Raw genomic sequence first — 27,860 nt, 5'->3', positions numbered from 1 at the left:
TGTCCAATCAAATTGCTTGGTCGGTTTTATTAACAAGAAGTCACAGCAGTCAGCAGATGTGCTGGACTAGGACTAAGAAAACTAAAATCAGAAACCACCAAACAAAGTAGGGATCGCAATACTAACTGAGAAACAGGCCACACGTGAGGGTGAAGAGGTGAACAAAACTCAAAAGAGTAAATCATACAAGACCAAAACCACAACAGTAACAGATAATTCACTTTACAGGTCACAGAACGATTAACACATGAGAGAGAAAATAAAATCAATACAACTTCTCTGTCACCAGTAATATTTCAACTACTATCAGAGAATCCACACAGAATCACACGACTACTATAAGAGACAGGCAACAAAGGAATATCTACGATAAGATCTGACAGGGAGTGGATCCAGTAACTTTTACTCAAGTGGTGTTTAAAACTGTCTGTAGGACGGGGAAAAAAACCAGAGCTGAACGATAGACAAAGTGGGTGAGGACGCTAGAGACCGGGGGACACGAAGACATACACAGATAATGGCTGTGTGAATGTGGGCTGACTGAGGATTGTGGGGGTTGATGAATAATCAGGAGACAGAAGTGGCAAAAGGACAAAAAAAAAGTTGGGATTGTGACAGTTATTTTATTTATGATTAACAATTTGCATTACTCCAAAAATAACCTCTTAAAAACTACTCAGAAGTATATTTTGTTCCCCCCCAACGTCTTCCCTGCGCCATAATAAACAGTGCTTCTTTACAACCTAAATTTTACAACTTAAATGCAATGGCAAAGACACAAAAACTAAATTCCCAAACAAAGGCCCATAAATCAGATGTTGAACAACAGTAAATACTGATGCACATTTAGTGAAGCTCAGCTTCACTTCCCTGAACAAACCCAAATAAATTATAGATTTAAAGTGCGTTTTTCTTTGCTACTCAGCATAAAAAAAACGTGGAGCACGTTCCGCTGTGGTGACCCCTGAGGGAACAAGCCGAAAGCCGTTGAACTTTTGATACAGATTCTTAAATATACAATATGCATCCTATGCTAACACTCACATGAGCCTCTAAATATATTTGCTCAGCAGCTTCGCTAGGACTGAGCTTGTCACTTACAGGACATCAAGCTAGTCCAGGCCTGCAGAAGCAGCAGCCAACAGAATAAAGTTAACAAAGAACATTACGGTGTTATGCCAATAAAATGATAAAAAATCTAATCACACACTCAACTGCTGGTCTGCTTTCAATGTGTTAAATCATATACATGAGATAAAAAAAACTGATGTTCAGTGTAAAGAGTTTTGTGAAGTTTGAATTAAATGAAATGACGTTTGTATCCACATCATCTTCTGTGCTACTTCCATTTGGTCCTTTTTTTCATTCGATCATCCCTCTGCTTTAACAGCATCTGAGGAAAATCACATTTAGATGAGGTCATTTTCATAACTGAATTTGAGCAGAGCCTGTTTTGTGTTTTTTCCACATGTAGGAGACGAGAACCTGACGCTTCTTCTCCCTGCTCCTCTGTGTTGTCAGTCTGTGCTTCAGGGAGGGTCTTCAATGCTGAGACGTTTTCATAATCAGTACGAAGGTCTGACTGATGGTGAGAGACGAAAAGATGAACATGTCTTTACTACTACAATTAAAACACATTTTTGCTGACATTGTGGTTAAAGTACATAGACATTACTGCTTCTCATCCATTTTTTCCTTTTAAAATGAAGTTGATCAGATATTGACAAGTCATTGATGTGCTTGCTGTATGTGGTACATGTTATCAATACAACCTCTCACCTCCATCATTTCTACAGGTTCATTCAGGTCAGATTTTTGGCTCACAAGTTTCTTCTTCCTGGATTGAATCAAACAAAAAACAAAGTTTAACAGAAAGAAACTAGTGACTCAAAATACAAAAGAACAGTGAGAAACCGATTGATTATTGTTTTACCTCATCCACAGACACAAGACAAGCAGAGGAATCAGGATCACAAGAGTTAACCTGATGATGCTTATTATTCCTGATTTACCTAGGGATGGAAACAGGACACAAGCATTGGAGCTACGATTAGATTGATAATCCAGGTTGTCAGGTGATATGGTCTGTTAGCGTATTGTGTCAGTCACATGTAAATTATGGTAAAGGTTTATATTATTGCACGATTTAAAGTTTGGCCTATAATATGTGTAATATGTGACGTTCTGCTGCAGTAGCAGCTGTGCATTTTTAGATTAGCACCATAATTTACCTGCATCAACAGTCGCGAGATATAAGCTGTGTTTTTAAATAGAGGATGTTGTGGATGTGAGAGAAAAATGGTGTATGAGAAAATTCACCTCAAATAGGGAGGTTCACTTTAGCAGCGCTGCAGTGAAAGTTACTTCTGCTGTACAGGTGTAACTGAAAGGAAATGTACCTGCAACAACAATCAGATGTAAGGTGGAGTTCTGACGTCCTCTTGTGGTCTGGGCTTCACAGTAATAATTCCCACTGTGTTCAGATCTGAAGTCAGTGATGGTAAAGATTTGTCCTGAAGCTTTTGGTGAGTCTTCATTCTCCTTGTACCAGGTATAATTAGCTGCTGGGTTAGCATCACTGCTACAGGTCAGAGTCACTGAATTACCCTCCACTATCTCAGCAGAGGGACTCACTGACACAGAGGGAAGCTTTGGAACATCTGGGAAACAGAGACACAATTCAGTAACAGTACCAAAGAACAGCTTAACCAGCTTACAAAGCCTGGGATGAGCAGATCTCGGTCCCTGACCTTAACTGGCACCTAGTTTACATTACACCTGACTGTCAGGGTCTTGTTGCACTTCCTGTCCCTGGACTTTTATTTTGTGGCCCTTTCTCTTTACTTCCTGTCCCTGGTTCTGTTCACCCAGCTTTACCCTCGTTGTCCCTCATTGTTTGCACCTGTTCCCCCTTCTATTTAAGTTCAGTCTTCCCTTCACTCCCCTGCCAGATCCTCGTCATTGTTAATGTGGTCTCTGCTATCGTGGTCACTGTCTTCATCGCGGGCATCATTGTCGTCATTAATACCCTCACCAACTCCACAGTAGACTCTGGATTTTTGGTAAAGCATGAAACTTACGTTCCTCGAACTCTTGGGAAATCTGGACTCCTGCATCTTGGACTTTGGTATCCTGGACTCTGTGTTTCCTGTGTGGTTTTGGTCTGAGGTTTTGCCTTTTGTTTAATTCAGTATTTTGGTCTAGTCCATAGTTTTTCTCCGCTTGTTTTATCCGGGTTTCTTTCATGTTTAGGTTTGCCGGTGCCTTATGTTGAGTTTGTTTGTGACTGCCTGCCTTTAGTCCTTGTGTTTATGTGCTGTTGTGGTTTAACGTTTATCTGTGCCTGATTTACCCAGTAGCCTCTGTTAGTTCTTTCTTCTTCTTTCTCTAACTTGTCCCCTGAGCCCGAGCTGTGTTTATTTCTGGTAATTCGGTTCCCCTCTTGTTTTCAAGTTAACTCCTTTCGTGTGCTGGTCCTGTTCATCTTTTACATCTCTTTCAATAAAAGCCCCTTATTTTGCAAACCCTCGCTCTGTCTCCTCTCTTGGGTCCATCCCTTAACCTAAACGTGACAGTAGGATCTGGCCCAACTAGGACCCAGAGACGTGCGAGTGGTTTTTCTTTCTTTTTCTTTTTTCCCTTCCCCCCCATGGATGCCACAAGGGCTTTCATGTCTGTCTCGGGGTACAGACCCCAGACTCAAGACCAGACTCCGGTCCTGACCGGTTATGAAGGGACCCGTCTGGCATTCTGTTCTCCAGGCGTGGGCCCGCGACGTAGAAGGTCCAAACCTCAGACCAAAAACAAAGTCCCTGATATCCCTCACACTGCCCCAGAGTCTGCCACAGCGCCGGTCTGCGGCCCACCTGTTCCTGTTTTGGCTCCCCTAATGTCGACTCCATCTATACCTGAGGTGTCAGCTCTTGTTTCTGGGCTGGCTTCATGTCCGGTTGACGCTCTCCCCCACTCACTCCCGAGCAAGTCTGACCAGTTTTCCACAGAGCCACAGGTTGTTGGGCCCTCCATGCACAGGAGACGCTCAGCAAGACGTCGAAGGGCCCAGCACGGCAGCTGTTCCGAAACCCCAAGCAAGGAGCCTCTATCTAGCACCACCTCTGAATCTAGCACTCCAGCTATGTCAGCCCAGGAAGCTAGGGAAAGGGCGGAGTTCGAGGTTATTGACAATCTTCTGACTGTACTCAAGGCCAAGCTGAAGGTCTCCCTCCATGACCCTGCTACCAGCTGTGCCATTGTCCAGCGCATGGAGGACCTTATTCTGTCCCGGCCTTGGCTACGGGAAATGGGGGCTGCTATCATGCATCTGGCCAGTCTAAGGGACCTTCGGGCCATGCTGGGGGCCAAAATCCCCTCACCTGTCCAAGTTGTGGGTCCCCCCAGACCTGAACCTGCTTCTACTTGCCCTGCACCTGCCTCTGAACTTAATTCTGCTGTTCCTGCTCCTGTCACAGTCCCAGCTCCTACCTCTGAACTCAATTCTGCTGTTCCTGCTCCCCTCACGGTCCCAGCTCCTGCCCCTGAACCTGATTCTGCTGTTCCTGCTTCTCTCACGGTCCCAGCTCCTGCCCCTGAACCTGATTCTGCTGTTCCTGCTCCCCTCACGATCCCAGCTCCTGCCCCTGAACCCGATTCTGCTGCTCCTGTCACTGTCTCAGATCCTGCCTCTGGCCTGGTCAGCATCTCACCCGGCCCTGGCTCTACACCTGTCCCTGTTTGCCCAGATCTGGTCCAGAGGTCTGGGTCAGCCACCACTCTACCTGCTCCTGTTCCGGGGCGCGTCGACACCACCACCTCGGTCCAACCCCCTGGGAGAGTTGACACTGCTTCAGGTGATTCTGCTCTGGCTCTTCCTGTTCCTGTCACGGCGCCGAGGTCGGCGACCGCACGTCTGGTTCCTGTTCCTGTCGCGGCGCCGAGGTCGGCGACCGCTCGTCTGGTTCCGGTTCCTGTCGCGGCGCCGAGGTCGGCGACCGCTCGTCTGGTTCCTGTTCCTGTCGCGGCGCCGAGGTCGGCGACCGCTCGTCTGGTTCCTGTTCCTGTTGCGGCGCCGAGGTCGGCGACCGCTCGTCTGGTTCCTGTTCCTGTTCCTGTCGCGGCGCCGAGGTCGGCGACCGCACGTCTGGTTCCTGTTCCTGTTCCTGTCGCGGCGCCGAGGTCGGCGACCGCTCGTCTGGTTCCTGTTCCTGTTCCTGTTCCTGTCGCGGCGCCGAGGTCGGCGACTGCTCGTCTGGTTCCTGTCTCTGTTCCTGTCCCGGCGCCGAGGTCGGCGACCGTTTCTCCCGTCTCTGTTTGTCCTGTTTCTATGTGCCCAGGTCCAGCTCCCGACTCTGATCCTACTTGGGCGCCTGCCTTTCGACCGGTCAGTGCTCCGCCGGGCCCCGATGACGATCCTGCTACAGCACCCTCCTCCAGGTCACTCGATGCCTCGTCCGGCCTCGACACTAGTCCTGCTACGGCACCTGCCTCCGGGTCGCTCGCCGCCTCGCCCAGCCTCGACTCTGGTCCAGGCTCTATTCCCGCTCCTGGCGCCGGGTCGGCCGTGGTCCGGCCTGGCTCTGTTCCCGCTCCTGCTGCCAGGTCGGCCGTGGTCCGGCCTGGCTCTGATCCTGTTCTGGTTCCTGGCGTCGGGTCGGCCGTGGTCCGGCCTGGCTCTTTTTCTGTTCTGGTTCTTGCTCCTGCTGCCGGGTCGGCCGTGGTCCGGCCTGGCTCTGATCCTGTTTTGGTTCCCGCTCCTGCTGCCGGGTCGGCCGTGGTCCGGCCTGGCTCTGTTCCCGCTCCTGGCGTCGGGTCGGCCGTGGTCTGGCCTGGCTCTGTTCCCGCTCCTGGCGTCGGGTCGGCCGTGGTCTGGCCTGGCTCTGTTCCCGCTCCTGGCGCCGGGTCGGCCGTGGTCCGACCTGGCTCTGTTCCCGCTCCTGGCGCCGGGTCGGCCGTGGTCCGGCCTGGCTCTGATCCTGTTTTGGTTCCCGCTCCTGCTGCCGGGTCGGCCGTGGTCCGGCCTGGCTCTGTTCCCGCTCCTGGCGCCGGGTCGGCCGCCGGCCTCCCGTCCGGCCCCCGGAGGGCTTCTGCCGTCGCCGCCGGCCTCCCGTCCGGCCCCCGGAGGGCTTCTGCCGTCGCCGCCGGCCTCCCGTCCGGCCCCCGGAGGGCTTCTGCCGTCGCCGCCGGCCTCCCGTCCGGCCCCCGGAGGGCTTCTGCCGTCGCCACCTGCACGGCTCCCTGCTGGGTCTCCTGTCACGTACTGGAGGGCTTCAAGCCCACCTCCAGTCCCCCGCCACCCACCATCCCTTAACCTAAACGTGACACTGACCCCAATTCCTGCCCCTGCAGGTAATGGCTCTATGCCATTTCTCTGGGCTGTGCCTGAACAGACCCCATGAATGATGGCCCAAGTACCGGACGCTCCACTCCTAGGTCTGGCCCATGGTCCAGTGATCCTGGGAGCTAAGACGAAGGTTTTCAATTTATCAGTAAATTTACATTCCAACACTAACCTGTGGTCATGACCTCTGGGTAATGACTGAAGGAATAAGGTTGTTAATACAAGTGACTGAAATGAGTTTCCTCTGTCAGATGGCAAAGCTCAGCCTTAGAGATACTGTAGGGTACTGCAGAACAAATAAACTCACATATTGGTACTTTACATCAGTTTTATCCTAAGACCTGTTTTAGATCTTTTGTACTTACACTGGACATCTATTGTTATGCATGATGACTTGTTGTGCCCATATTGATTCTCTGACGTGCAGTAGTAGATCCCACTGTCCTCAGAGGTGATGGAGGAGAAATAATAACTGCCCCCTGACCCTTGATGCAGTGTTTGGTTCTTCCTGTACCAGGTGTAATTAGCTGCTGGGTTAGCATCACTGCTACAGGTCAGAGTCACTGAACTACCCTCCACTATCTCAGCAGAGGGACTCACTGACACAGAGGGAAGCTTTGGAGGATCTGGAGGAGATCATTCAATATATAATCAGTCCCACATTGTGAAGACCAAAAGTTAAAATTCACAAGCTGTTTTCAGGAGCCTACATTTCACATTAATGAAGGTGTCTTCAGACGTCCTCCTCCCCAAATCGTTCTCAGCTGTACAGTAATACTGTCCAGAGTCAGAGGACTGGATGGAGCTGAAGACAAGCTGTGGTCCTTTGCTGACCACTGTTTGGTTCTTCCTGTACCAGGTATAATTAGCTGCTGAGTTACCATCACTGCTACAGATCAGAGTCACTGAACTTCCCTCCATGATTTCACTTTGTGGACTCACTGACACAGACGGCACCTTCAGAGCAGCTGCATTTGAAAATATCAAACAGTGAGTAGTGGAGTTTCTCTCCATATTGGACAGACCATAATGTTTTCACTTTCTACTTAGTTACATAGTGACTCAAACTCACACACTGGGGGGGAGCTGTAATCCTCATGTCCCTTTAAAGCACAAGAGATGATGTCTCCAGGATAAAACTGGTCTTTGTAAGAATTTTCCTCCTTGGTGATTTTCTCTCCGTTCTTGAACCAGACGTAGGAAAGACGAGCAGCTGGTCTGCAGCTGCTGTGACACTTGAGCTCCGCCTCAGTATGAGACTCCTGGACTGTTAGTCTGATCACCTGCACCTGGAGACCTGGACACATGAGGGACAGCTCATGATGATGCTGGATAACAGTAAATAAAAACTCATAGGTTAAAATGTTGTGAATGCAAACGGAAGGGGACACAAGCCAGTGTCTTCCTGTGCCAGTCCCAAGTCTTGTTTCAATGCATATGGTTGTGTCAGGAAGGGCATCCAATGTAAAACACATGCCAAATTAAAATTGCAAATCGTGACAATGGCTTCCATACCAGATCGGTCGGGACCCGGGTTAACAACGGCTGGCACTGGTGCTGTTGACCTACAGGTTACCAGTGGAAATTGGACTACTGTTGGTCGTAGTCGAAGAAGAAAAGGAGGAAGGTGTGTTCGTAGGCAGAGAGAGAAGAGGAAAGCTAAGAATGTAGGACTATGACAGGGAAGGCTAGAGAGTTGACTGACATGATGCAGAGAAGGAAGGTGGACATACTGTGTATACAGGAGACCAGGGGGAAAGGTAGCAAGGCCAGAAGCTTAAGAGCCGGCTTCAAGTTGTTCTACCATGGGTCAGATAGGAAGAGAAATGGAGTAGGAGTTATCCTGAAAGAGGAGTTTGTGAGGATGGAAATGGCTGCAGTTAACACTTTCATCCAGAAGAGGCAGGAACATAGGGTGACATAAGAGCGGAGGTAGAAGCACTCACATGGACGACATCTTGTGTAGACGACGTAATCTGAAAGAGATCAGTGACTGTAAAGCATTGGTAGGGGAGAGTGTAGCCAGAAAACACAGGATGGTGGTGTGTAAAATGACTCTGGTGGTGAGGAAGATGAAGAGGACTAAGGCAGAGCAGAGGACGAAGTGGTGGAAGTGAAAATGGAAGAATGTTGTATAGTTTACAGGGAGGAGCTGAGACAGAATCTGGGTGGTTTGGAGGTGCTTCCAGATGACTGGACCACTACAGCTAATGTGATCAGGGAGACAGGTAGGAGGGTACTCGGTGTGTCATCTGGAAAGAGGAAAGTGGACAAGGAGACTTGGTGGTGGAACAAAGAAGTTCAGGAGTGTATACAGGGAAAGAGGTTAGCTAAGAAGAAGTGGGACACTGAGAGGACTGAAGAGAGTAGACAGGAGTACAGGGAGATGCAGCGTAAGGTGAAGGTAGAGGTGGCAAAGGCCAAACAAAGAGGATATGAGGACGTGTATGTTAGGTTGGACACTAAAGAGGGAGAGGTGGATTTGTACAGGTTGGTGAGACGAAGAGATAGAGATGGGAAGGATGTGCAGCAGGTTAGTGTGATTAAAGATAAGGATGGAAATGTATTGACAGGTGCCAGGAGTGTGATGGGAAGATGGAAGGAGAACTTTGAAGAGTTGATGAATGAGGAAAATGAAAGGGAACGAAGAGTAGAAGAGGTGACTGGTGTGGAGGAGGAAGTAGCAAAGATTAGTAAAATTGAAGTGAGGAGGACATTGAAGAGGATGAAGAGCGGAAAGGCAGTTGGTCCTGATGACAAACCAGTGGAGGTATGGAAGTGTCTAGGAGAGGTGGCAGTAGAGTTTCTGACTAGTTTGTTTAACAAGATCTTGGAGAGTGAGAGGATGCTGAGGACTGGAGGAGAAGTGTACTGGTGCCAATTTTTAAGAACAAGGGAGATGTGCAGAGCTGTGGCAACTACAGAGGAATAAAGCTGATGAGCCAAACAATGAAGTTGTGGGAAAGAGTAGTGGAAGCTCGGCTAAGGGCAGAGGTGAATATTTGTGAGCAGCAATATGGTTTCATGCCTAGAAAGAGTACAACAGATGCAGTTTTTGCTTTGAGGATGCTGATGGAGAAGTACAGAGAGGGTCAGAGGGAGTTGCATTGTTTCTTTGTAGATTTAGAGAAAGCGTATGACAGGGTGCAGAGAGAGGAGCTGTGGTATTGTATGAGGACGTCTGGAGCAGCAGAGAAGTATGTTAGAGTGGTGCAGGACATGTATGAGAGCTGTAAGACAGTGGAGAGGTGCTGTAGGTGTGTGTAGGTTCGGCTTAGAGACAGTGACACTGAAGAAAAGACAGGAGGCAGAGCTGGAGGTAGCAGATCTTAAGATGTTGAGGTTCTCTTTGGGAGTGACGAGGATGGACAGAATCAGGAATGAGGACATCAGAGGGACAATTCATGTTAGATGTGTTGGAGATGAAGTCAGAGAGGCCAGATTGAGGTGGTTCGGACATGTTCAGAGGACAAACTGTGAATATATCAGTAGAAGGATGCTGAGGTTGGAGCTGCCAGGCAGGAGGTCTAGAGGAAGAACAAAGAGGAGATCTATGGATGTAGTGAGGGAGGAGTGAAGTTAGTTGGTGTGAGTGAAGAGGATGCAGAGGACAGGGTTAGATGGAGGCACATGATTCGCTGTGGAGACCCCTGAAAGGGAACAGCCGAAAGGAAAAGAAGAAGACAAATCTGTAAAGCATTGATATATTTTTAAAGTCATGAATATGATAATGTCACATGAGATTACTGTATTAGAAAGTGGTGCTGAGATTTGAGTTGATCAGTACCTGTGACAGTCAGAGTTGTTCCAGGTAAACTGCTCCTCCATTCAAAGCTCTGTGTTATGAATTTGAAGTGATACTGGGCTGAATCTGTGTCTCTCAGGTCAGTGATTCTCAGAGTGGAGCGTCCTGTCTCTGTCTCAAAGACCTGAACACGACCTGAATACTGGGAGTCTTTACTAAGATCCTCAGGCTGTGAGGGATTCTGCCACTGACGACTACGTTCAGGACTGAACCAGAATTTAGATTTGACCTGATTATAACCATTGTAAGTACATGAAATGTTCACTGATGAACCTTTGAAGACACAGATTCTTCTGTCAGTGTAAATCACTGTGTTGCAGGATTCACCACGAACACCTGAAAGATAAAACATTTAAAAACAACACATTTACAAAAGTCACTATATTTGTGTCACCAAGATGACAGATGTGAATTTAACTGTCTAGACTCTTTTACGTCATTTCTTCATTCTCAATGTTACACTTTGAGGACATTATTGTAATAAAATGTCACTAAGGTGAAACATTAATAGTCAAGGTCACTGACAGAGTGAGATGCAAATGAAGGTTTTTATTATTCCAATGGTTTAAACAGACTAAATACACAACAATAAATCATATTGAATTTTATAATAATGTTCAGGTTTTAATGCAGCCAGCAAAGTCAAAATGCAACATATTTAAAATTGTTGTGGTGCATCAGTGATTTTAAAATGTAACAGAAAGACTTACAGACCACAGCAGATACTGTTCAGCTAGTGGATAAAATGTGGAGGAAACTCACACACTGAAGGAGAAGGACAATCCTCATGTCCTTTGACAGCACAGGAATAGCTGTTTGTATAATAGTTTCCAGGATATATTGATATTTCTTCCTGATTTTCTCTCATGTTTTCTCCATTCTTGTACCAGATGTAGGAAGAATCAACTGGTAGACGACAACTGCTGTGACACTTCAGCTTAGTCCAGGTAGAAAATGATCTGAATATCACCTGCAGATCTGGATCTTTACAGAAACACAGGTACACACACAGATAAATGACATAAATAAATATCATCAGTACTGTCATGCTGTCTTTTAATGTACAAAAACTTATTAAAATAAATTATTCTATATTTATTAGAACAGCTACATAACACAGACACTGCTCTTTGTATATGAAGTATAACATCAGTTTCTACTGATCAGTACCTGTGACAGTCAGAGTTGTTCCAGGTAAACTGCTCCTCCATTCAAAGCCCCATGTTATGAATTTGAAGTGATACTGGGCTGAATCTGTCTCTCTCAGGTCAGTGATTCTCAGAGTGGAGCGTCCTGTCTCTGTCTCAGTGACCTGAACACGACCTGAATACTGTGAGTCTTTACTAAGATCCTCAGGCTGTGAGGGATTCTGCCACTGACGACTACGTTCAGGACTGAACCAGAATTTAGAGGTGATATAACCAACACTAGTGTAAGTACATGAAATGTCCACTGATGAACCTTTGAAGACACAGATTCTTCTGTCAGTGTAAATCACTGTGTTGCAGGTTTGTTCTTTTCCACCTGAAAGATAAAATATTTAAAACAGTCTTGTTACAGCTACATCTGTAACTGCAGTGATACACAGCAGTTGTATTGTTAAATTACTGACAGTTGTAAAGGTTCTGTACAGCTCGATGCAAACAGAAGGTGTCACTATAGAAAGCTGGAATAGGATTGTCCATATTACAATTACACACAGTCATGGGACAGTGCAGCAGGTAAAATGTGGAAAACTTTGCTTTAAACTCACACACTGAGGTAGAGGGGAAGTCCTCACGTCCTTTAAGAGCACAGGTATAACTGTCTGTTTGACTAAGTCTAAGTTTATCTGGATATAAAGATGTTTCTCCCCAAGTTTTCTGTCCATTCTTGTACCAGATGTAGGACGGATGATCAGGTGAACCACAACTGCTGGAACATTTGAGCTGTGTCATAGAAAACCACTGTAGCTGTAGAGCTGGATTTGTCAAGAAGGGAGAAAAAAGAAAATGTGTAAATGTCCTAAATCCACATGTATGATCATTTTGTTCTCCCTGGAAAACAAAATATAATTAATTGATATAACAATTAAAAACTTTAACTGAGAATGTTACTGTTTTATCGCGAGAACAAAGTTTACACTTATATATTCACACCACAGTTTTAATGATCTTGACAAATAAAAAAACAAAGGTTGTGGTTAAAATTGTTACGTTTGACAATCAAAGTGACTCCAGGTTCACCAGTGTATCTCCCTCCTGGTTGGTTTGTGATGAATCTGAAATAGTAGACGTCTGAGTCGCTCTTTCTCAGGTCTGTTATTCTCAGACTGCAGGTGTTTTTATTACAGGAAACCTGCAGACGACCTGCAAACACTGAGGACAATCTCAGGTCCACATGTTTATAGTCATTAACTTTAGTACACCAGAACGTGTCTTCAACCGTAGTAACAATGTCTCCTGTCCTGGATGGGTACGTGTAAGTACAGTGAATGTCCACTGTTGATCCTTCTAAGACACAGATGTCAGTAGAGGTGTAAGTTACTCCCCAGTCATTCTGACCATGTACCACTGTAACACAGAACAGCAGAAACAACAATCACATTTTAGATTTTGTAGATGTGATACAGTATATAAACCTGCAAGTGAACTGAATCCATGGATTCAGGAGTCTATTCCCACTGTGACAGGGTGGGAGGCAGAGTCCACCCTGGACAGGCCTCCAGTCCACCTCAGGGCCGACACAGAGAGACGTCCACACCCACTGGTAATTTAAAGTTACCATTTATCTAACATGCATGTTTGTGGACTGTGGAAGGAACCAGAGAAACTCACATAAGCACTGGGAGAACATGCAAACTACACACAGTAAGGATGCAGACAACCAGGGATTTGATTCTTGTAGCCGGGAGGCAGCAGCACTAACCGCTCGACCACCGTGCTGCCCAAAAGAACTGAATTCAAAATTCTATTTTGACTCTTACATCATCCCACTGTGGAAACCAATGATATGATGAGAAATATGATGCTTTACAGTCAAAAAGTGGCTCATTATGCAAGTTGATGTGGTATTTATCTATGTTCACTTAGTACTTGTCTTAAAGTACTGTGGTTTTAGCCGATTCATTCAACAGGTTTCCACTGCTTCCTACAGTGGTATGGTCACATAGTAAAGCAGTCACCTCATACCATCAAAGCTGTGTTGAGATCATAAGAAAAAGCCTTTAGACACCATCTGTAACATGTTTTTAAAAAATGATGAATCTTCCAGTTTCATTTTTGCAAGTGTTACATACTGTGAATTTAAACATGTACATCAACAAACAGGGAGTTTTCATACTAATAGAAGAACATGTAACTACATTTAATTTCAAAGGAAATAACCTGTATCATTACTTAACATGTCTTTCATAGAACAAACATCATGTACATGATTACATTTTAGATTTTAAATAATTTTGTTAATTTGCTGCTTTCTATGAAACACCAAATGCTTCATAAACAGACTTGACAATGAATATCAATTCTTTTCATGTACTAGACATTTAATCAATAAGGCTACAGAGATTGAGTATTGCTCGCCTGATGATTAAAGAACAACATTCCTATATACACAGTAGAATGTAAGGATGACACATGTACTTGATGAAACTCTGCTGCACATTGTGATAGAAATGTTTCCTCTTGGAAGAATTGTAGACAGATCTCAGCGTGATGAACCATCTCAGTTTAATACATGCCGGCATGGAGAAGAACACATGGATGTTGAGTGTTGTTTCTTACTTGTATCCCAAACCCCTTCTATTTATACTTAAACCCAAGACAGGAACCACCCTCACAAAACATGAATGAAGAAAGCAGGTGCATGCAGTTGACAGTCATCACTCTTGTCCCTTTCTAGGTTATCTGAAGATGTCAGTAAATAAAACCCTTTTATTGTCCCCTCTTTTAGATCTTGTGACCCCAGGACCCACTATCTGCTACATTGCTTTGGGCCTTGTAACATAAAATGCCTGCTGTGATCTCAAACATTCCTCCAAACACGACCCAGCCACGACCCTGCTAATTATCCAACCATATGACTAAATTTACTCTATTCCCTCACAACATTTACTCCACTACACTGCAGAGGAAAACTGATTGTCACGTGTTTTTGATGGGTTGCTCAAATCCCAAAACTTGGGCCTGAATTCCAAAACTGCACGCTGACAAAACATATGAGTAATGCAAGCACAGGCAGGCAGCAACAGCATGAAAAGGCTAAAAAGAAGCTGAAGACCCCAAACAGGCTCCTAGAGAACCTGAGTAACTAACAACACTGGGATCCGGTGGAAGAGTGGGTGAGAGAAGGTGACCGGAAACAGACGTACAGCCTGGGGCCAGTTCTTGATCATTTTCATGTAAAGAAGCCAATTTCTTTTTGGGCCCTTGGAAATAATAGCACATAGTGACCTTAACACTGAGCAGCTGCTGAGACAGAGCAGTTTTTTTTTTTTTTTAAATGTGCTCTGCATTAATCACTTCCCCTTTTTTAAAAAACAACATTATCTGTCTGCATTCTACTAAAAATAATTTAGTTTTTTGATTTTTTCCATTCTGCAGACTTTTGCTGCAGCTGTAAAATTTCCCCACTGTGATACGAATAAAAGGTTTCTCTCATCTTAAATCCAATCAGCACAGGGTGCTCTGAATAGGACTAATATACATTTAACATACATTGGAAACATAAAATACTGTACACATACCTGATTTAGAGAAAACACATACAAAAATTACAGCTGCTACTGCTGTTAAACTCATAGCTGCTCCTCTCCAGTCTGCGAGCGGCTTCAGGGAACAAAAATATTAGAGGATAGTTAATGTATTAGTCACATCACAAATGTCTACGTGCTTAAAAGAAGGAAGATGTCTGCAATTGTAATCTTCCTCTGTGCTCAGGAGCGTAAAAAAAAGGACACCAAACTTCCTTCCTCCTCATTAATAAACACCGTGAAGCGGAAGGCAGAAAATGTTTTGCTTGTTGTTAAACCAAATGTAAACGACAACTTTAAATATATATAAAAGAAAGAATTAGAGAGCGATTTTGTGAACTTCAGTATCCAAAGCTCATTACCAATATTCAAAGACAAGATTCATTTTCTTCTCTTCCTTTTTTTAAAATTTTTTTATTTTTTTAATTATTACAGGAAGAAGTGTCTCAGTGATGCACAAGTTTGAAAACAGAAAATAATGAGTCACATGTCATTACAGTAAAAATGGGACACTGACTTTAGAGACGTCCTGCATTAACAGACACAAAATGTCTGATGCTACTTTAGGACTATGACTTAAAACTATGTCAAAAAAAGAATGAAATGTTTTAATTTTATCACACCACATTCAGAGCTGTGATCAACACAGTCTCCACCCTGTGATGTTTCCTAATAAAAACAAAACTTTCATCACTGCAGCTTCTTTATTTAGTTTGCATCGGTTTATTTCAGTTGAACACAAGCAGGTCTCCTTTTAGACTCTGTGGTTACTGTGTTCGAGGACTTTACAATTACACACAGTGCTCAGATGTCCCAGCTGAGACAAGGAAGATGCCCACTGAGGGGGGGACTTGTAGAGACAAGCCAGGTACAGTAAAGCAGACAAGAAGAGACATGTGGAGAAGCTGGAGATGCCCTCAGCCCATGATTCTCCTCAGTTTGGAAAGACTTCTGGGAAATCAGTGTAGAAAAGAAGCCCCCTCCCCACTGAAAACAATCAACTGGCAGAAAATCTTACATTGCAGATTTGAAAAGACAAAGGTTCACAAATGGTCCCTACCACTCTTCTGACCCCCTTGGGTCCCTCCAACCTCTCTCACCTTTGATGAAGTCCTCCCTCCCTGCAGCAGGCAGACTTTGTCACATATGCACAGACCAACTAGACCCTGTAAACACGGACATATTCAACAGGCCAATACAACCCTGTACAGTGACTGCACCTCCTCCAGTTCCTGTGTCAAGCTGGATTAATCTAGGACGGAGACGACCTGCCACAGCCAGTGTTGGTTCAGTTTTACACTGCCTTAGTGGATTCCCTCCCCAACAACATCCATCCCTGTCCGGTCCAGCACTGAAACCTAACATGACGTTCAGAGACTGCAGTTCATCATACAATCAGCCAAAAAGATCAACTGCTGCAAACTTTTCCTCCTCCTGTTGAGCAGCTGCACATCTCCCAGGACAAGCGACAGGCAAGGAAGTTTTGGATCCCAGCTCTCCGACTTACAACACCATGTTCACTGCATCCATTATATCAGGATATAATGCTGATAGTAGATGCATCCACTTGTGATGGGAAGATGGAAGGAGAACTTTGAAGAGTTGATGAATGAAAGGGAAATGAAAGGGAACGAAGAGAAGAAGAGGTGACTGGTGTGGAGCAGGAAATAGCAAAGATTAGTAAGAGTGAAGTGAGGAGGACATTGAAGAGGATGAAGAGTGGAAAGGCAGTTGGTCCTGATGACAAACCTGTGGAGGTATGGAAGTGTCTAGGAGAGGTGGCAGTAGAGTTTCTGACTAGTTTGTTCAACAAGATCTTGGAGAGTGCGAGGTTGCTGAGGACTGAAGGAGAAGTGTACTGGTGCCCAGTTTTAAGAACAAGGGAGATGAGCAGAGCTGTGGCAACTACAGCGGAATAAAGCTGATTAGCCAAACAATGAAGTACTAAGAAAGAGTAGTGGAAGCTCGGCTAAGGGCAGAGGTGAACATCTGTGAGCAGCAATATGGTTTCATGCCTAGAAAGAGAACAACAGATTCAGTATTTGCTTTGAGGATGCTGATGGAGAAGTACAGAGAAGGTCAGAGGGAGTTGCATTGTGTCTTTGTAGATTTAGAGAAAGTGTATGACAGGGTGCAGAGAGAGGAGCTGTGGTATTGTATGAGGACGTCTGGAGCGGCAGAGAAGTATGTTAGAGTGGTGCAGGACATGTGTGAGAGCTGTAAGACAGTGGAGAGGTGCTGTAGGTGTGTGTAGGTTCGGCTTAGAGACAGTGGCACTGAAGAAAAGACAGGAGGCAGAGCTGGAGGTAGCAGAGCTTAAGATGTTGAGGTTCTCTTTGGGAGTGACGAGGATGGACAGGATCAGGAATGAGGACATCAGAGGGACAGTTCATGTTAGATGTGTTGGAGATAAAGTCAGAGAGGCCAGATTGAGGTGGTTTGGACATGTTCAGAGGAGAAACTGTGAATATATCAGTAGAAGGATGTTGAGGTTGGAGCTGCCAGGCAGGAGGTCTAGAGGAAGACCGAAGAGGAGATTTATGGATGTAGTGAGAGAGGACATGAAGTTAGTTGGTGTGAGAGAAGAGGATGCAGAGGACAGAGTTAGATGGAGGTACATGATTCGCTGTGGCTAATACTAAAACTTGCAACGATCAGATGATTTTTATTTTCACGACTGTAAAGTGCAGACACAGGTCAGACTAAGCTACTCCCCAATCTTTCCTGGAACTATTACTTTTCAGTTCATTGCCTCTGTTCTGCAAGTGACTCCTTGAAGTGATATGTGTCTCTTCGGGGTTTATGACCTTTGTGCAAACATGGGTCATAAACCCCGTCAGCATTTTTAAACAGCCTGATTTTTCTTGGAATTGTCAAGTAAAAGAACTGATCAGAAAACAGAAACATCTGCCACAACTACACTGCTGAAAACAAAGGGCTAAGTTGACAGGACCCTGGTTTTCCTTCATCCTAACATGCTCCTTTACTGGTATCTAGTGGCAGCAACATGGAATTACAACTGTTTCACCTGATGTATCATGTTTCAATTTAGTTAAACAGCAACTTTTATACTGTATTAAATGAAAAATACCCACTTCCCAAGCACCATTGAGTGCTGCTGCAGTCACCTGCTTATATTTGTTTAGTGCCCTGAAGTCATGATCACCGGTGAAGTGACACTGCTAATTTTCCCATCAGGCATCACTGTTCCAATGATGTTCATTTTGTGCTCGCACAGGAATAATAGACAGTGCTCTGCTTCTTCCCTTCAGATTACTAATTGAGCCAAACTAATATAAACAATAAATCTCTGAGTAATTTGTATGTTAATGAAAATGTTTCTATTCTTTTAGTAACTAACAATACAGCACACAAAAATTTGCTTTTGCATAAACACTGAAAAAAACAAAACACTAAGAATAGTTGGGGCAACAACAGTACTTGAATTTAGCTTCACACTTTGGATTATTAAATTGGCTTAGTTTAGTTCCAATATATGTAAGTTTCAGACTTTATGGTTGAACCTAAAAACGGAGGCAGGAGGAGTCAGACAGTAGTGGATTTAATTAAGCAACATCACATTGGAGGGAGTGCGACCACATCACAGTCATGTTGATATTCAGTACAACAGCATGACCTCGAGTGTGAAATGGCTTTTATACTGTTCTACAAACGCTATTTATTATTTGACTGCAATAAGCAACAACAGATATTATTTAATCAGTTTTGAGATCCGCCAACACAAACAGATCTGAAACTGTACCTGACTTGACTGTTGCTAAGCAACATAAGCAAGCAGATGCCTGCACACTAGATTATCTCCAGAGTACAGCAAATGGTGAACAGCTGTTTTGATTCATGTACATTTATCTGTATGTGTAGAGACATGCGGCACCTTATTAACTCCAGCTCCAAGTTTCTCCAGTGCAGAAACCTAATTGGAAGTCTCTGCTGGCTCCACTGTCCAAGGGATCAGTCAAAGACCAGCATCAAACTTTTAGACCAATAGCTGCTGGTTTTGAAGGTTCAAGCTTTCCTGAGAAGAGATTTGGAAAAGAAACATGTGAGTGAAATTTTCAGGCTTGACAAGCCTTGAAGCGTCACACTTCTGGTTGATGTTGCCCGAGACAAGGGTTTGAAAACACCAGAGATGTGGCAGATTTGTTTAGCTGGTCTACACCAAAAGACTACAGATCTTTACAGAGAATTGGAAAAGTCTGTAGAACTTTGCCGACCTGTGTCGGTTCTGTGCTGCGAGCAGTAATCGACAAGTAACGAGCTCGACCTTGTGGATCAAGTTGTTGAATTTAACCCCAACCAGAAATGTCAACATGTCAATAACTTGTCAGCTGTTAGGTGTCGTCTTGGTCTCGTGATGTCATAATGTGAACAGCATGATGATGAAGAGGAAAATACAAACTGTCACTGAAGTAGAACATTCAGTGGTCAATGAATCAAGGTGTGATTTTTGCATTTAATCGTCTTGTAGGTTCACAGTAGTGGATTCAAAAGTTTAGAGGTTAAGTTCAGGTTATAGTGCATTTTAGGTGAATTCTGAAGTTTCACCCGAAACTCGAATAATATCCCAAAACTTTTTGCGTGAGGCGTAAACTCAGTAGCAACCTGGCAAGAAGAATCCTCGCGTGCGTGAATCCGCCAAATGAACAGCTTGGTCCCACAGTTCACTGCTGCATCTTTTGTCTCCAATAAGTTTTTAGTGAGTTTTCAGACCTGCAGTAATGCTACAGTTTTATGTGTTGGAAGAATCCAAATCTTTGTGCAGTTATAGTGTTTGGAGGGTGTTTAAGTAGTTCCCTCACCTGTGCCCACTCACTGCCATCAGTCTGTGCTTCTACTGAAGGTTTGCACAGACGTATACTGACTTCTTTCCTTCTCCTCGTTCTCTCCTGACGACCATTTATTTAAAGCAAACGTTATTTCCGGGAAAACGTATATTGGTTTTCAGCGTAGTTTGATCCAACGTAGCAGTAAACCAGCGACCGACAGTTACTGTAGTCATCAGTTATTAGAACAGCTGTGAAGCGGAAGGATACAAACAGTGAGGTGTCCCAGTGCCGTTTTACTCCAGAACAGAGCGGAACGACTCTTGTCCAATCAAATTGCTTGGTCGGTTTTATTAACAAGAAGTCACAGCAGTCAGCAGATGTGCTGGACTAGGACTAAGAAAACTAAAATCAGAAACCACCAAACAAAGTAGGGATCGCAATACTAACTGAGAAACAGGCCACACGTGAGGGTGAAGAGGTGAACAAAACTCAAAAGAGTAAATCATACAAGACCAAAACCACAACAGTAACAGATAATTCACTTTACAGGTCACAGAACGATTAACACATGAGAGAGAAAATAAAATCAATACAACTTCTCTGTCACCAGTAATATTTCAACCACTATCAGAGAATCCACACAGAATCACACGACTACTATAAGAGACAGGCAACAAAGGAATATCTACGATAAGATCTGACAGGGAGTGGATCCAGTAACTTTTACTCAAGTGGTGTTTAAAACTGTCTGTAGGACAGGGGAGAAAAACCAAAGCTGAACAATAGACAAAGTGGATGAGGACGTTAGAGACCAGGGGACACGAAGACATACACAGATAAAGGCTGTGTGAATGTGGGCTGACTGAGGATTGTGGGGATTGTTGAATAATCAGGAGCCAGAAGTGGCAAAGGGACAAAAAAAAGTTGGGACTCTTATATTTATTTCAGATTAACAATTTCCATTACCCCACAAATAACCTCTTAAAAACTACTGAAAAGTAAAATTTTTTTCCCCCATCTTCTTCCCTGTGCCATAAATAAACAGTGATTCTTTACAACTTAAATTTTAGTTTAAAAAAATTAAAATAATTATACACTTAACAAATCGTGACTCATTTGGAATTAGAGTAAATGCAATGGCAAAAAGACAAAAACCTAGATTCCCAAACAAAGTCCCATAAATCAGATGTTGAACAACAGTAAATACTGATGCACATTTAGTGAAGCTCAGCTTCACTTCCCTGAACAAACCCAAATAAATTATAGATTTAAAGTGCGTTTTTCTTTACTACTCAGCATAAAAAAAACGTGGAGCACGTTCCGCTGTGGTGACCCCTGAGGGAACAAGCCGAAAGCCGTTGAACTTTTGATACAGATTCTTAAATATACAATATGCATCCTATGCTAACACTCACATGAGCCTCTAAATATATTTGCTCAGCAGCTTCGCTAGGACTGAGCTTGTCACTTACAGGACATCAAGCTAGTCCAGGCCTGCAGAAGCAGCAGCCAACAGAATAAAGTTAACAAAGAACATTACGGTGTTATGCCAATAAAATGATAAAAAATCTAATCACACACTGAACTGCTGGTCTGCTTTCAATGTGTTAAATCTTATACATGAGATAAAAAAAAATTATGTTCAGTGTAAAGAGTTTTGTGAAGTTTGAATTAAATGAAATGACGTTTGTATCCACATCATCTTCTGTGCTACTTCCATTTGGTCCTTTTTTCATTCGATCATCCCTCTGCTTTAACAGCATCTGAGGAAAATCACATTTAGATGAGGTCATTTTCATAACTGAATTTGAGCAGAGCCTGTTTTGTGTTTTTTCCACATGTAGGAGACGAGAACCTGACTCTTCTTCACAGCAGGTCTCCCTGCTCCTCTGTGTTGTCAGTCTGTGCTTCAGGGAGGGTCTTCAATGCTGAGACGTTTTCATAATCAGTACGAAGGTCTGACTGATGGTGAGAGACGAAAAGATGAACATGTCTTTACTATTAAATTTAAAACACTTTTTGCTGACATTGTGGTTAAAGTACATAGACATCACTGCTTTTCATCCATTTTTTCCTTTTAAAATGAAGTTGATCAGATATTGACAACTCATTGATGTGCTTGCTATATATGTTATCAATACAACCTCTCACCTTAATCATCTCTACAGGTTCATTCAGGACAGTTTTTTGGCTCACAAGTTTCTTCTTCCTGGACTAATTAGGAAACTAAATTCACTCCGTCAAAAGGGAGGTGAGTTGACAAAGGCTTACTCCGCCATTTAAGGGGTGTGAAAAATTAACACAGTGAAAGAGAACTAAGACAGTCAATAAAAGTGTGAGTGTGAATGCCACTTGTGAAGAAGGGAGGAAGGAAGGAAAACTGACTGTGTCAACGTAATTCTGAGTGTTGATGATAAACACAGAAGTGGATTTGAACTAGGTCCTGACAAAGGCACGTAGCCTGTAAAGGACAAAAAGTCGACATAATGGGAAACTCAGAGTAAGCCTGCCTACGAGGGGGATGCAAAGTATATGGATAAATTCAGACCAGGCAGCACTAGTTATTTACCACAATGGGAAAAGAGACATCAGTTTGATGGCAAATTAATGATTACAAATTGTCAAGCTCTAGCAGGGAAGTTTTAAGTGCCTTCCATTAATTTTCTATGGGAAGAAAGTTGATAAAAAGTGAAATATAATAATAATAAAGAAAAGGATGTCATAAGTGGTAGACACTAATGAGGGGAAAGCATGCAAGGCAGCTGCACTGCAGGCGGCTGCACTGGTGAAACCAGATGAGGAAACAGGAGCAGTTTCAGATACATCCGTCAGCGTAGAGAGCATGAGAGGCAGCGTCAGATAGCTGATGCAGCCAAAAGAGTGACAGAACAAGGTCAGGGAGTAGGAGGAAGAGCTAGAGGCTCATCAGGATTTACTACTATTGGAAGTCGGTATCAAATCATACGAGACAAAAACATAGTGGACCTGTACAAAATCTAGTAGCCACCGTTGCACTATATATATATATATATATATATATATATATATATATATATATATATATATATATATATATATATATATATATATATATATATATATATATATATATATATATATATATGTGTGTGTATATATATATATATATATGTGTGTATATATATATGTATATGTAATCCTCCTTCAACCTTGCTACATATCTTGAATGACCATCTCCCTTCCCATCTGGAGATGTTCCAAAACACACATCTAGAGGAAGTAATAACATCAAGTAATAGTGTGAATACCCTGTAGCATCACACTTAGTACTGTTGTATGCATGGACCAAATAAGCCACATGCTGGCTCCAATGACGTTTCTCTTCTTGGGTTAAAGTTCCCAACATAAGAGACTAAAGTTCTGTTGAATCTCTCCGGCTGAGGATCCCCTTGTGGGTGATTTGGAGTAGTCTGTGATTTTCGCACTCCCATCACGTTCAAAAGATCTCTGATCAGGTGACTCTCAAAGTCTCTACCCTGGTCTGAATGAATCCTTGCAGGCAGACCATAGTGTACAAAGTACTTGTCCACCAAGAGCTTTGCCACAGTCTGAGCCTTCTGATTTTTAGTGGGGAAAGCTTAGGCATAACAAGTAAAATGGTCTGTGACAACTAACACATTGCTCATTCCTTTGGAATCAGGTTCCATCGAAAGAAAGTCGATACATACAAGGTCCATTGGTCGAATGCTTGTGATTTGATGTATAGAGGCTGCTCTTTGACAAGGTGACTGTCCACAGTTCTTCACATACTGCTCAGCATCCTTTGACATTTTGGGCCAGAAAAATCTACTCCTCAGCAGGTCAGTTGTTCTTTCAATGCCAAGGTGTCCTAAATCATCATGCAAGGACTTTAACACAGTCCCATGAAATTGTTTTGGTAAGACAAGCTGACTGAACTCCTCACCTGATGGCCGTTTACCCATCTGATAAAGTATCCCTTCTTTCAGGATCAATTTGGCCGCTTCCCGTTTCAACTGTGAAAGTTCTGGATCATTTAGGGTATTCTCAGGCCATTTCTGTTGCCCAACTGCTTGAATAGCAGGCCCAATCACTGAGTCAGCTTTCTATGCATGTAAGAGTTCTGGCTTTGAGAGTTGTTCTAATGACCTCAACTTCATGTGCATTGGGAAAGTGTAGATGTCAGGAACACAATCGGGGGATGCTCCCAACTGATCCACATATCTGGTTGGGCTGTCTATAGCTCTAGGGGTGCAGACTCTTTGACAGATAGTCTTTACCCCATCCTGTGGGATGGTCTCCCATTCCAAGCAGTCATCTTCATCAGGAAAGTTTCTGGAGAGGAGGTCAGCATCTATATTGTGCTTACCTGGTCGGTATCGTACATCAAAATCATAGGTTGATAAGGCAGCGAGCCATCTGTGTCCTACTGCATTAAGTTTGGCTGATGTGAGTACGTACGTCAAAGGGCTGTTGTCAGTACGTACTGTGAACTGAGCCACATACAGGTAATCATGTAACTTGTCCACAACGGTCCACTTCAGAGACAGGAATTCAAGCTGATGTATTGGATAGCGCTTTTCAGACTGGCTCAGCTTCCTGCTAGCAAATGCAACTGGTCTTAGTCCCTCAGGATACTCCTGGTAGAGAACAGTTCCAATCCCCTTTAAGCTAGCATCCACATGAAGGATGTAGGGTCGATGAGGATCAGCAAACGCTAGGACAGGCGCATGGGTCAGACAGCAGATGATCTGATGAAATGCATCAGTACAAGATTGGTCCCATCTGTCACCAAACGGCTCTGACTCTCTCAGATAGCTCTTAGTAGGGTCATTGTTATGCTTCCTGCTCTTTTGGGTTGGGCCATAACCTTTGGTTAGCTCGGTCAGTGGCTTGACAATGGAGGCATAGTTGGCTACAAACCTCCGATAATACCCACAAAATCCCAAAAATGATTTTAGGGTCCTCAGATCAATAGGCTGTGGCCAGTTAGTAACAGCCTCAATCTTCGCTGGATTGGGTGAGACATCATCTGCAGACAAAACATGTCCAAGATATTTCACCTTTGAATGACAAAACTGACATTTATCGAGAGATATTTTCAGTCCAGCCTCCTCAAGTCGGTCAAGAACTTTCAGAAGTCTCCTCATGTTCCTCTAAAGTTTTTCCAAAGACAATCAGGTCATCAAGGTAAACAAGAACTTGGAGCAAGTTCATGTCACCAACTGTTTTTTCCATTAATCGTTGGAAAGTAGCAGGGGCTCCAGTAATACCCTGTGGCATCGTTCAAACTGAAAGAACCCTAGGGGGCAGATGAATGCCGTCTTCTCCTTGTCTTCCTCAGCCATGGCTATTTGATAATAGCCACTTCTCAAGTCAAAAACAGAGAACCAAAGACAGAGTCCAGTACATCATCAATGAAAGGTGTGAAAGGTGATCAGGCACTGTACGGCCGTTCAGTAGTCGGTAATCAATACACATCCTTATGGTCCCATTTTTCTTTCTGACTATAATTATGGGTGAAGCATAGGGGCTGCGAGACTCTAATAATACCAGCACATAGGAGCCCTTGGAGGTGCTTTCTCACATCCTCGATGTCTGCCGGAGTCAGGCGGCGAGAACGCTGTCGGAAGGGTCTGGGGTCAGACAGTCGAATGGTGTGTTCCACCCCTTTAGCTAATCCTATATCCCATTCAGTCAGAGAAAAGACATTTGTTCTCTGGGACAGCTTCTGCTTCAGCCTCTCCTTCCACTCCTCTGAAACTGGTGAGTCTCCAAAATTAATCATGCTGACATCAAAACCTACTGGTGGTGTCTTCTCTAGTGGAATCGCTGTGACACTCTCAGTGAGATACATATGTGCCATAATTGTTCCTTCTGGTATGATTGTCTCTTTTAAGGACTCGTTCTGGAGCAAGGTTCAGAAGTTGTTAACATTAATTGACATGACCTGGCACAACCATGGGCTGCAATAGCATACTGGCTGGGAGTTGGGCATAAGGATTTCTTTACCAACTGGCTGATTAAAGTCCACTTTACAGACAATTTGCTGATCTTCGCCTGGGTGTAGAGTCAGAGGACCAGGGCCTTGCCAGGTCACAACCCCAACATTGTCATGTGCATCAGTATCAGCAATTTCACCTACACTGTCTGCTTGTATTCCTAGTGACTGTGTTATGTCCAAGCTATTGTCTCTGCATTGTTTCACTAAACTTCTGACATGACTGTATTTGTTCCAACAATAACAGGGGTCTGTTTTGTAGTCTGTGGACTAGGGCAGATAAGTGCCAGAACAGTTAGTTTTACAACTGCCAGTGACTTTGGCTGGATACTCAAGGTCCAATCCAGCCACAGGATGTACTGGAACATCGCACAAGTGCTTTTGATACCATGACTCAAAGATGATAGTAACCTGAGAGCCACTGTCAAACAGAGCGTCACAGAGATGCCCATTAACTTTTAACTGCACTATGCTGGGTGGGCCCATCAATCCTTCAGGTAGGCTTGCATGTTCTGGTATTATCACCAGGCCCTTCTTGACACTGCAGTTCCTATCTCCCCCTGGCAGGTTTGTAGATGGTTGACTTCCTTTAGACAGTTTAAGGGCCTGAATCAGTCTTAATAACTTTGCTTTGATTCTCTTGATTGTGGCAGCTTGCTGCAAAATGTCAGTTTTCTCCACACCAGTAGCAAAACTGCTCCTCAGATGGTCTTGAGGTTCTTGTGGGGAGATTGGCTACTTTGGGGGCAACTTCTACTGTTGAAGCAATAGCTGGGCTGACTGGACTATCTGCTGTTGTGTCCTTCTTACTGAGCTTGAGTTGTAATCTTTTTACTTGTTTTTGTAAAGCTCTGAGCTCACTGTCTTGATCTTTTTCACCTGCTGGGGAGGGGACTGCAAGCCTACTATCACTGTCGTTTTGGGTTTCTGCTGGTGAAACAACAACAGATGCAACAATAAACTTGAGCTCTTTAATTTCAGCTTTAATGATTTGGATCTCTCTTTGTTTTACATCAGCAGTCTGTCTTGTGTTTATATGATGTACTGAAGTGCTGATTTTCCTTCGTGAAGCCTCATATTCCTCTTCAGCACGTATTTCACTCAAGAGTTGTAAGAAGGTCTGTGGACCCGTCTTTCTTTCCCTTAAACGCAGCTGGATCACCATTAGATCAGCAGCAACTGCTCCTCTCAGTAGTCGTTCCAATCGAGCTCTATCCACGTTACTGTGAGGAAGACCTCCTCTCTTAAAAACCTTAGAGAGAGAGAGCTCCAACCGTCAGAGAAAATCTGATAGCTTCTCTTTAGGCTGTTGCTGCATCAGCCGACAAGCAAGGTACAGATCATCACCTGATTCTGCTGTCCCAAAGGCTTTGCAGGGCTAGCATCAGGATTACTGACTCGTACGGCCTTATTTATTTCTAGTGCTGGACCCTTTAAACTTTCCATCAGACTGCGTTTTTTCTCTCTGTCTGTACATTCACTCTCCTCTACCATGAGCCATGCTTGCTCCAGCCAATGATCAAGCTGCTCTTCCCCTGCTGGATCAGGATGTGTTGCTGAGAAGATGCGCAGTCTGCAATATCCACCTTCAGACAAAGGTTTATTACTGTTTTCCAAAATATCACTAAAAGCCTGTAGCACTAAATCAGCTGTACTTGTAGACGGCTGTCCACCTGGGAGTAGAGCTCTAATGTCCTCCATTGTTTTCCCTTCAGCCTGCAACAGCAATTTTAATTTGCTCTGAAAGTTCTCTTCCACAGCTGGGGCGTTATCTATAGTCACTAATGTCCATGCTTCTCCACCTTCAGGAAGGTGCACCTCAGGTGGAACACTTGCTACAGTTAGGGCTTCTTTACATTCACACAGAACCAGAACCAAGGCTGTTAAGTTCTTCATTAAAGATTCTTCCCTTTACTTTCACTCTACCCAGGCACTTGATGGCCTCAAGAGTCTCTTCAATACATGCTATTTCCACCTCTTTTGGGACAATTACTAACAGTCCATGAGCCTCATCCAAACCTTCACCTTTGCACCATCTTTTCAGCTCATAAACTAAGTCAGGGTTATCTGCCATGGTTTTGGATTAATATTCAAATCTGTATTTATTCCTACTAAATACCCAAGACTAATCCCAGCGGTGCCTCCATTTATGTAGCCCGTCTACTCTCCTTTAGGTGTATGAGGGGCCCTGAGTTCTTTTACTT

The 27,860-nt window shown here is 44.0% G+C and overlaps 1 protein-coding gene and 1 long non-coding RNA gene across 5 annotated transcripts in view; one reads left to right on the top strand and one right to left on the bottom strand.

The window, feature by feature from the left end:
- Positions 1-27,860, top strand: part of LOC137124361 (uncharacterized) — a 42,420-nt gene that overhangs the window by 4,667 nt on the left and 9,893 nt on the right. Inside the window, exon 2 of the long non-coding RNA XR_010913952.1 lies at positions 17,408-17,485. This is a non-coding gene — a long non-coding RNA (uncharacterized lncRNA). The remainder of the gene's footprint in view (positions 1-17,407; positions 17,486-27,860) is intronic.
- Positions 50-15,243, bottom strand: LOC137124353 (B-cell receptor CD22-like). Of its 4 annotated transcripts, none has more exons than XM_067499230.1 (14): positions 14,866-15,243; positions 12,365-12,691; positions 11,893-12,099; positions 11,310-11,663; positions 10,902-11,123; positions 10,122-10,475; positions 7,407-7,631; positions 7,045-7,302; positions 6,700-6,960; positions 2,400-2,660; positions 1,934-2,012; positions 1,780-1,837; positions 1,486-1,582; positions 50-1,393 (listed from the first exon to the last, which is right to left on the bottom strand). In XM_067499230.1, exons 1-14 carry the CDS (start codon positions 14,918-14,920, stop codon positions 1,371-1,373), a joined length of 2,781 nt encoding a protein of 926 aa, XP_067355331.1. In that variant the 5' UTR covers positions 14,921-15,243; the 3' UTR covers positions 50-1,370. The 4 variants fall into 4 exon arrangements, with proteins under 4 accessions (XP_067355331.1, XP_067355333.1, XP_067355330.1 ...); XM_067499229.1 differs by having other exon boundaries at positions 53-1,393; positions 12,335-12,691; positions 14,866-15,237; XM_067499232.1 differs by lacking the exon at positions 12,365-12,691 and having other exon boundaries at positions 14,866-15,242.

The sequence above is a fragment of the Channa argus genome, chromosome 3 (assembly GCF_033026475.1).
Source record: "Channa argus isolate prfri chromosome 3, Channa argus male v1.0, whole genome shotgun sequence".
NCBI classification, from domain to species: domain Eukaryota; kingdom Metazoa; phylum Chordata; class Actinopteri; order Anabantiformes; family Channidae; genus Channa; species Channa argus.
This window is presented reverse-complemented; position numbering and strand designations above follow the sequence as displayed.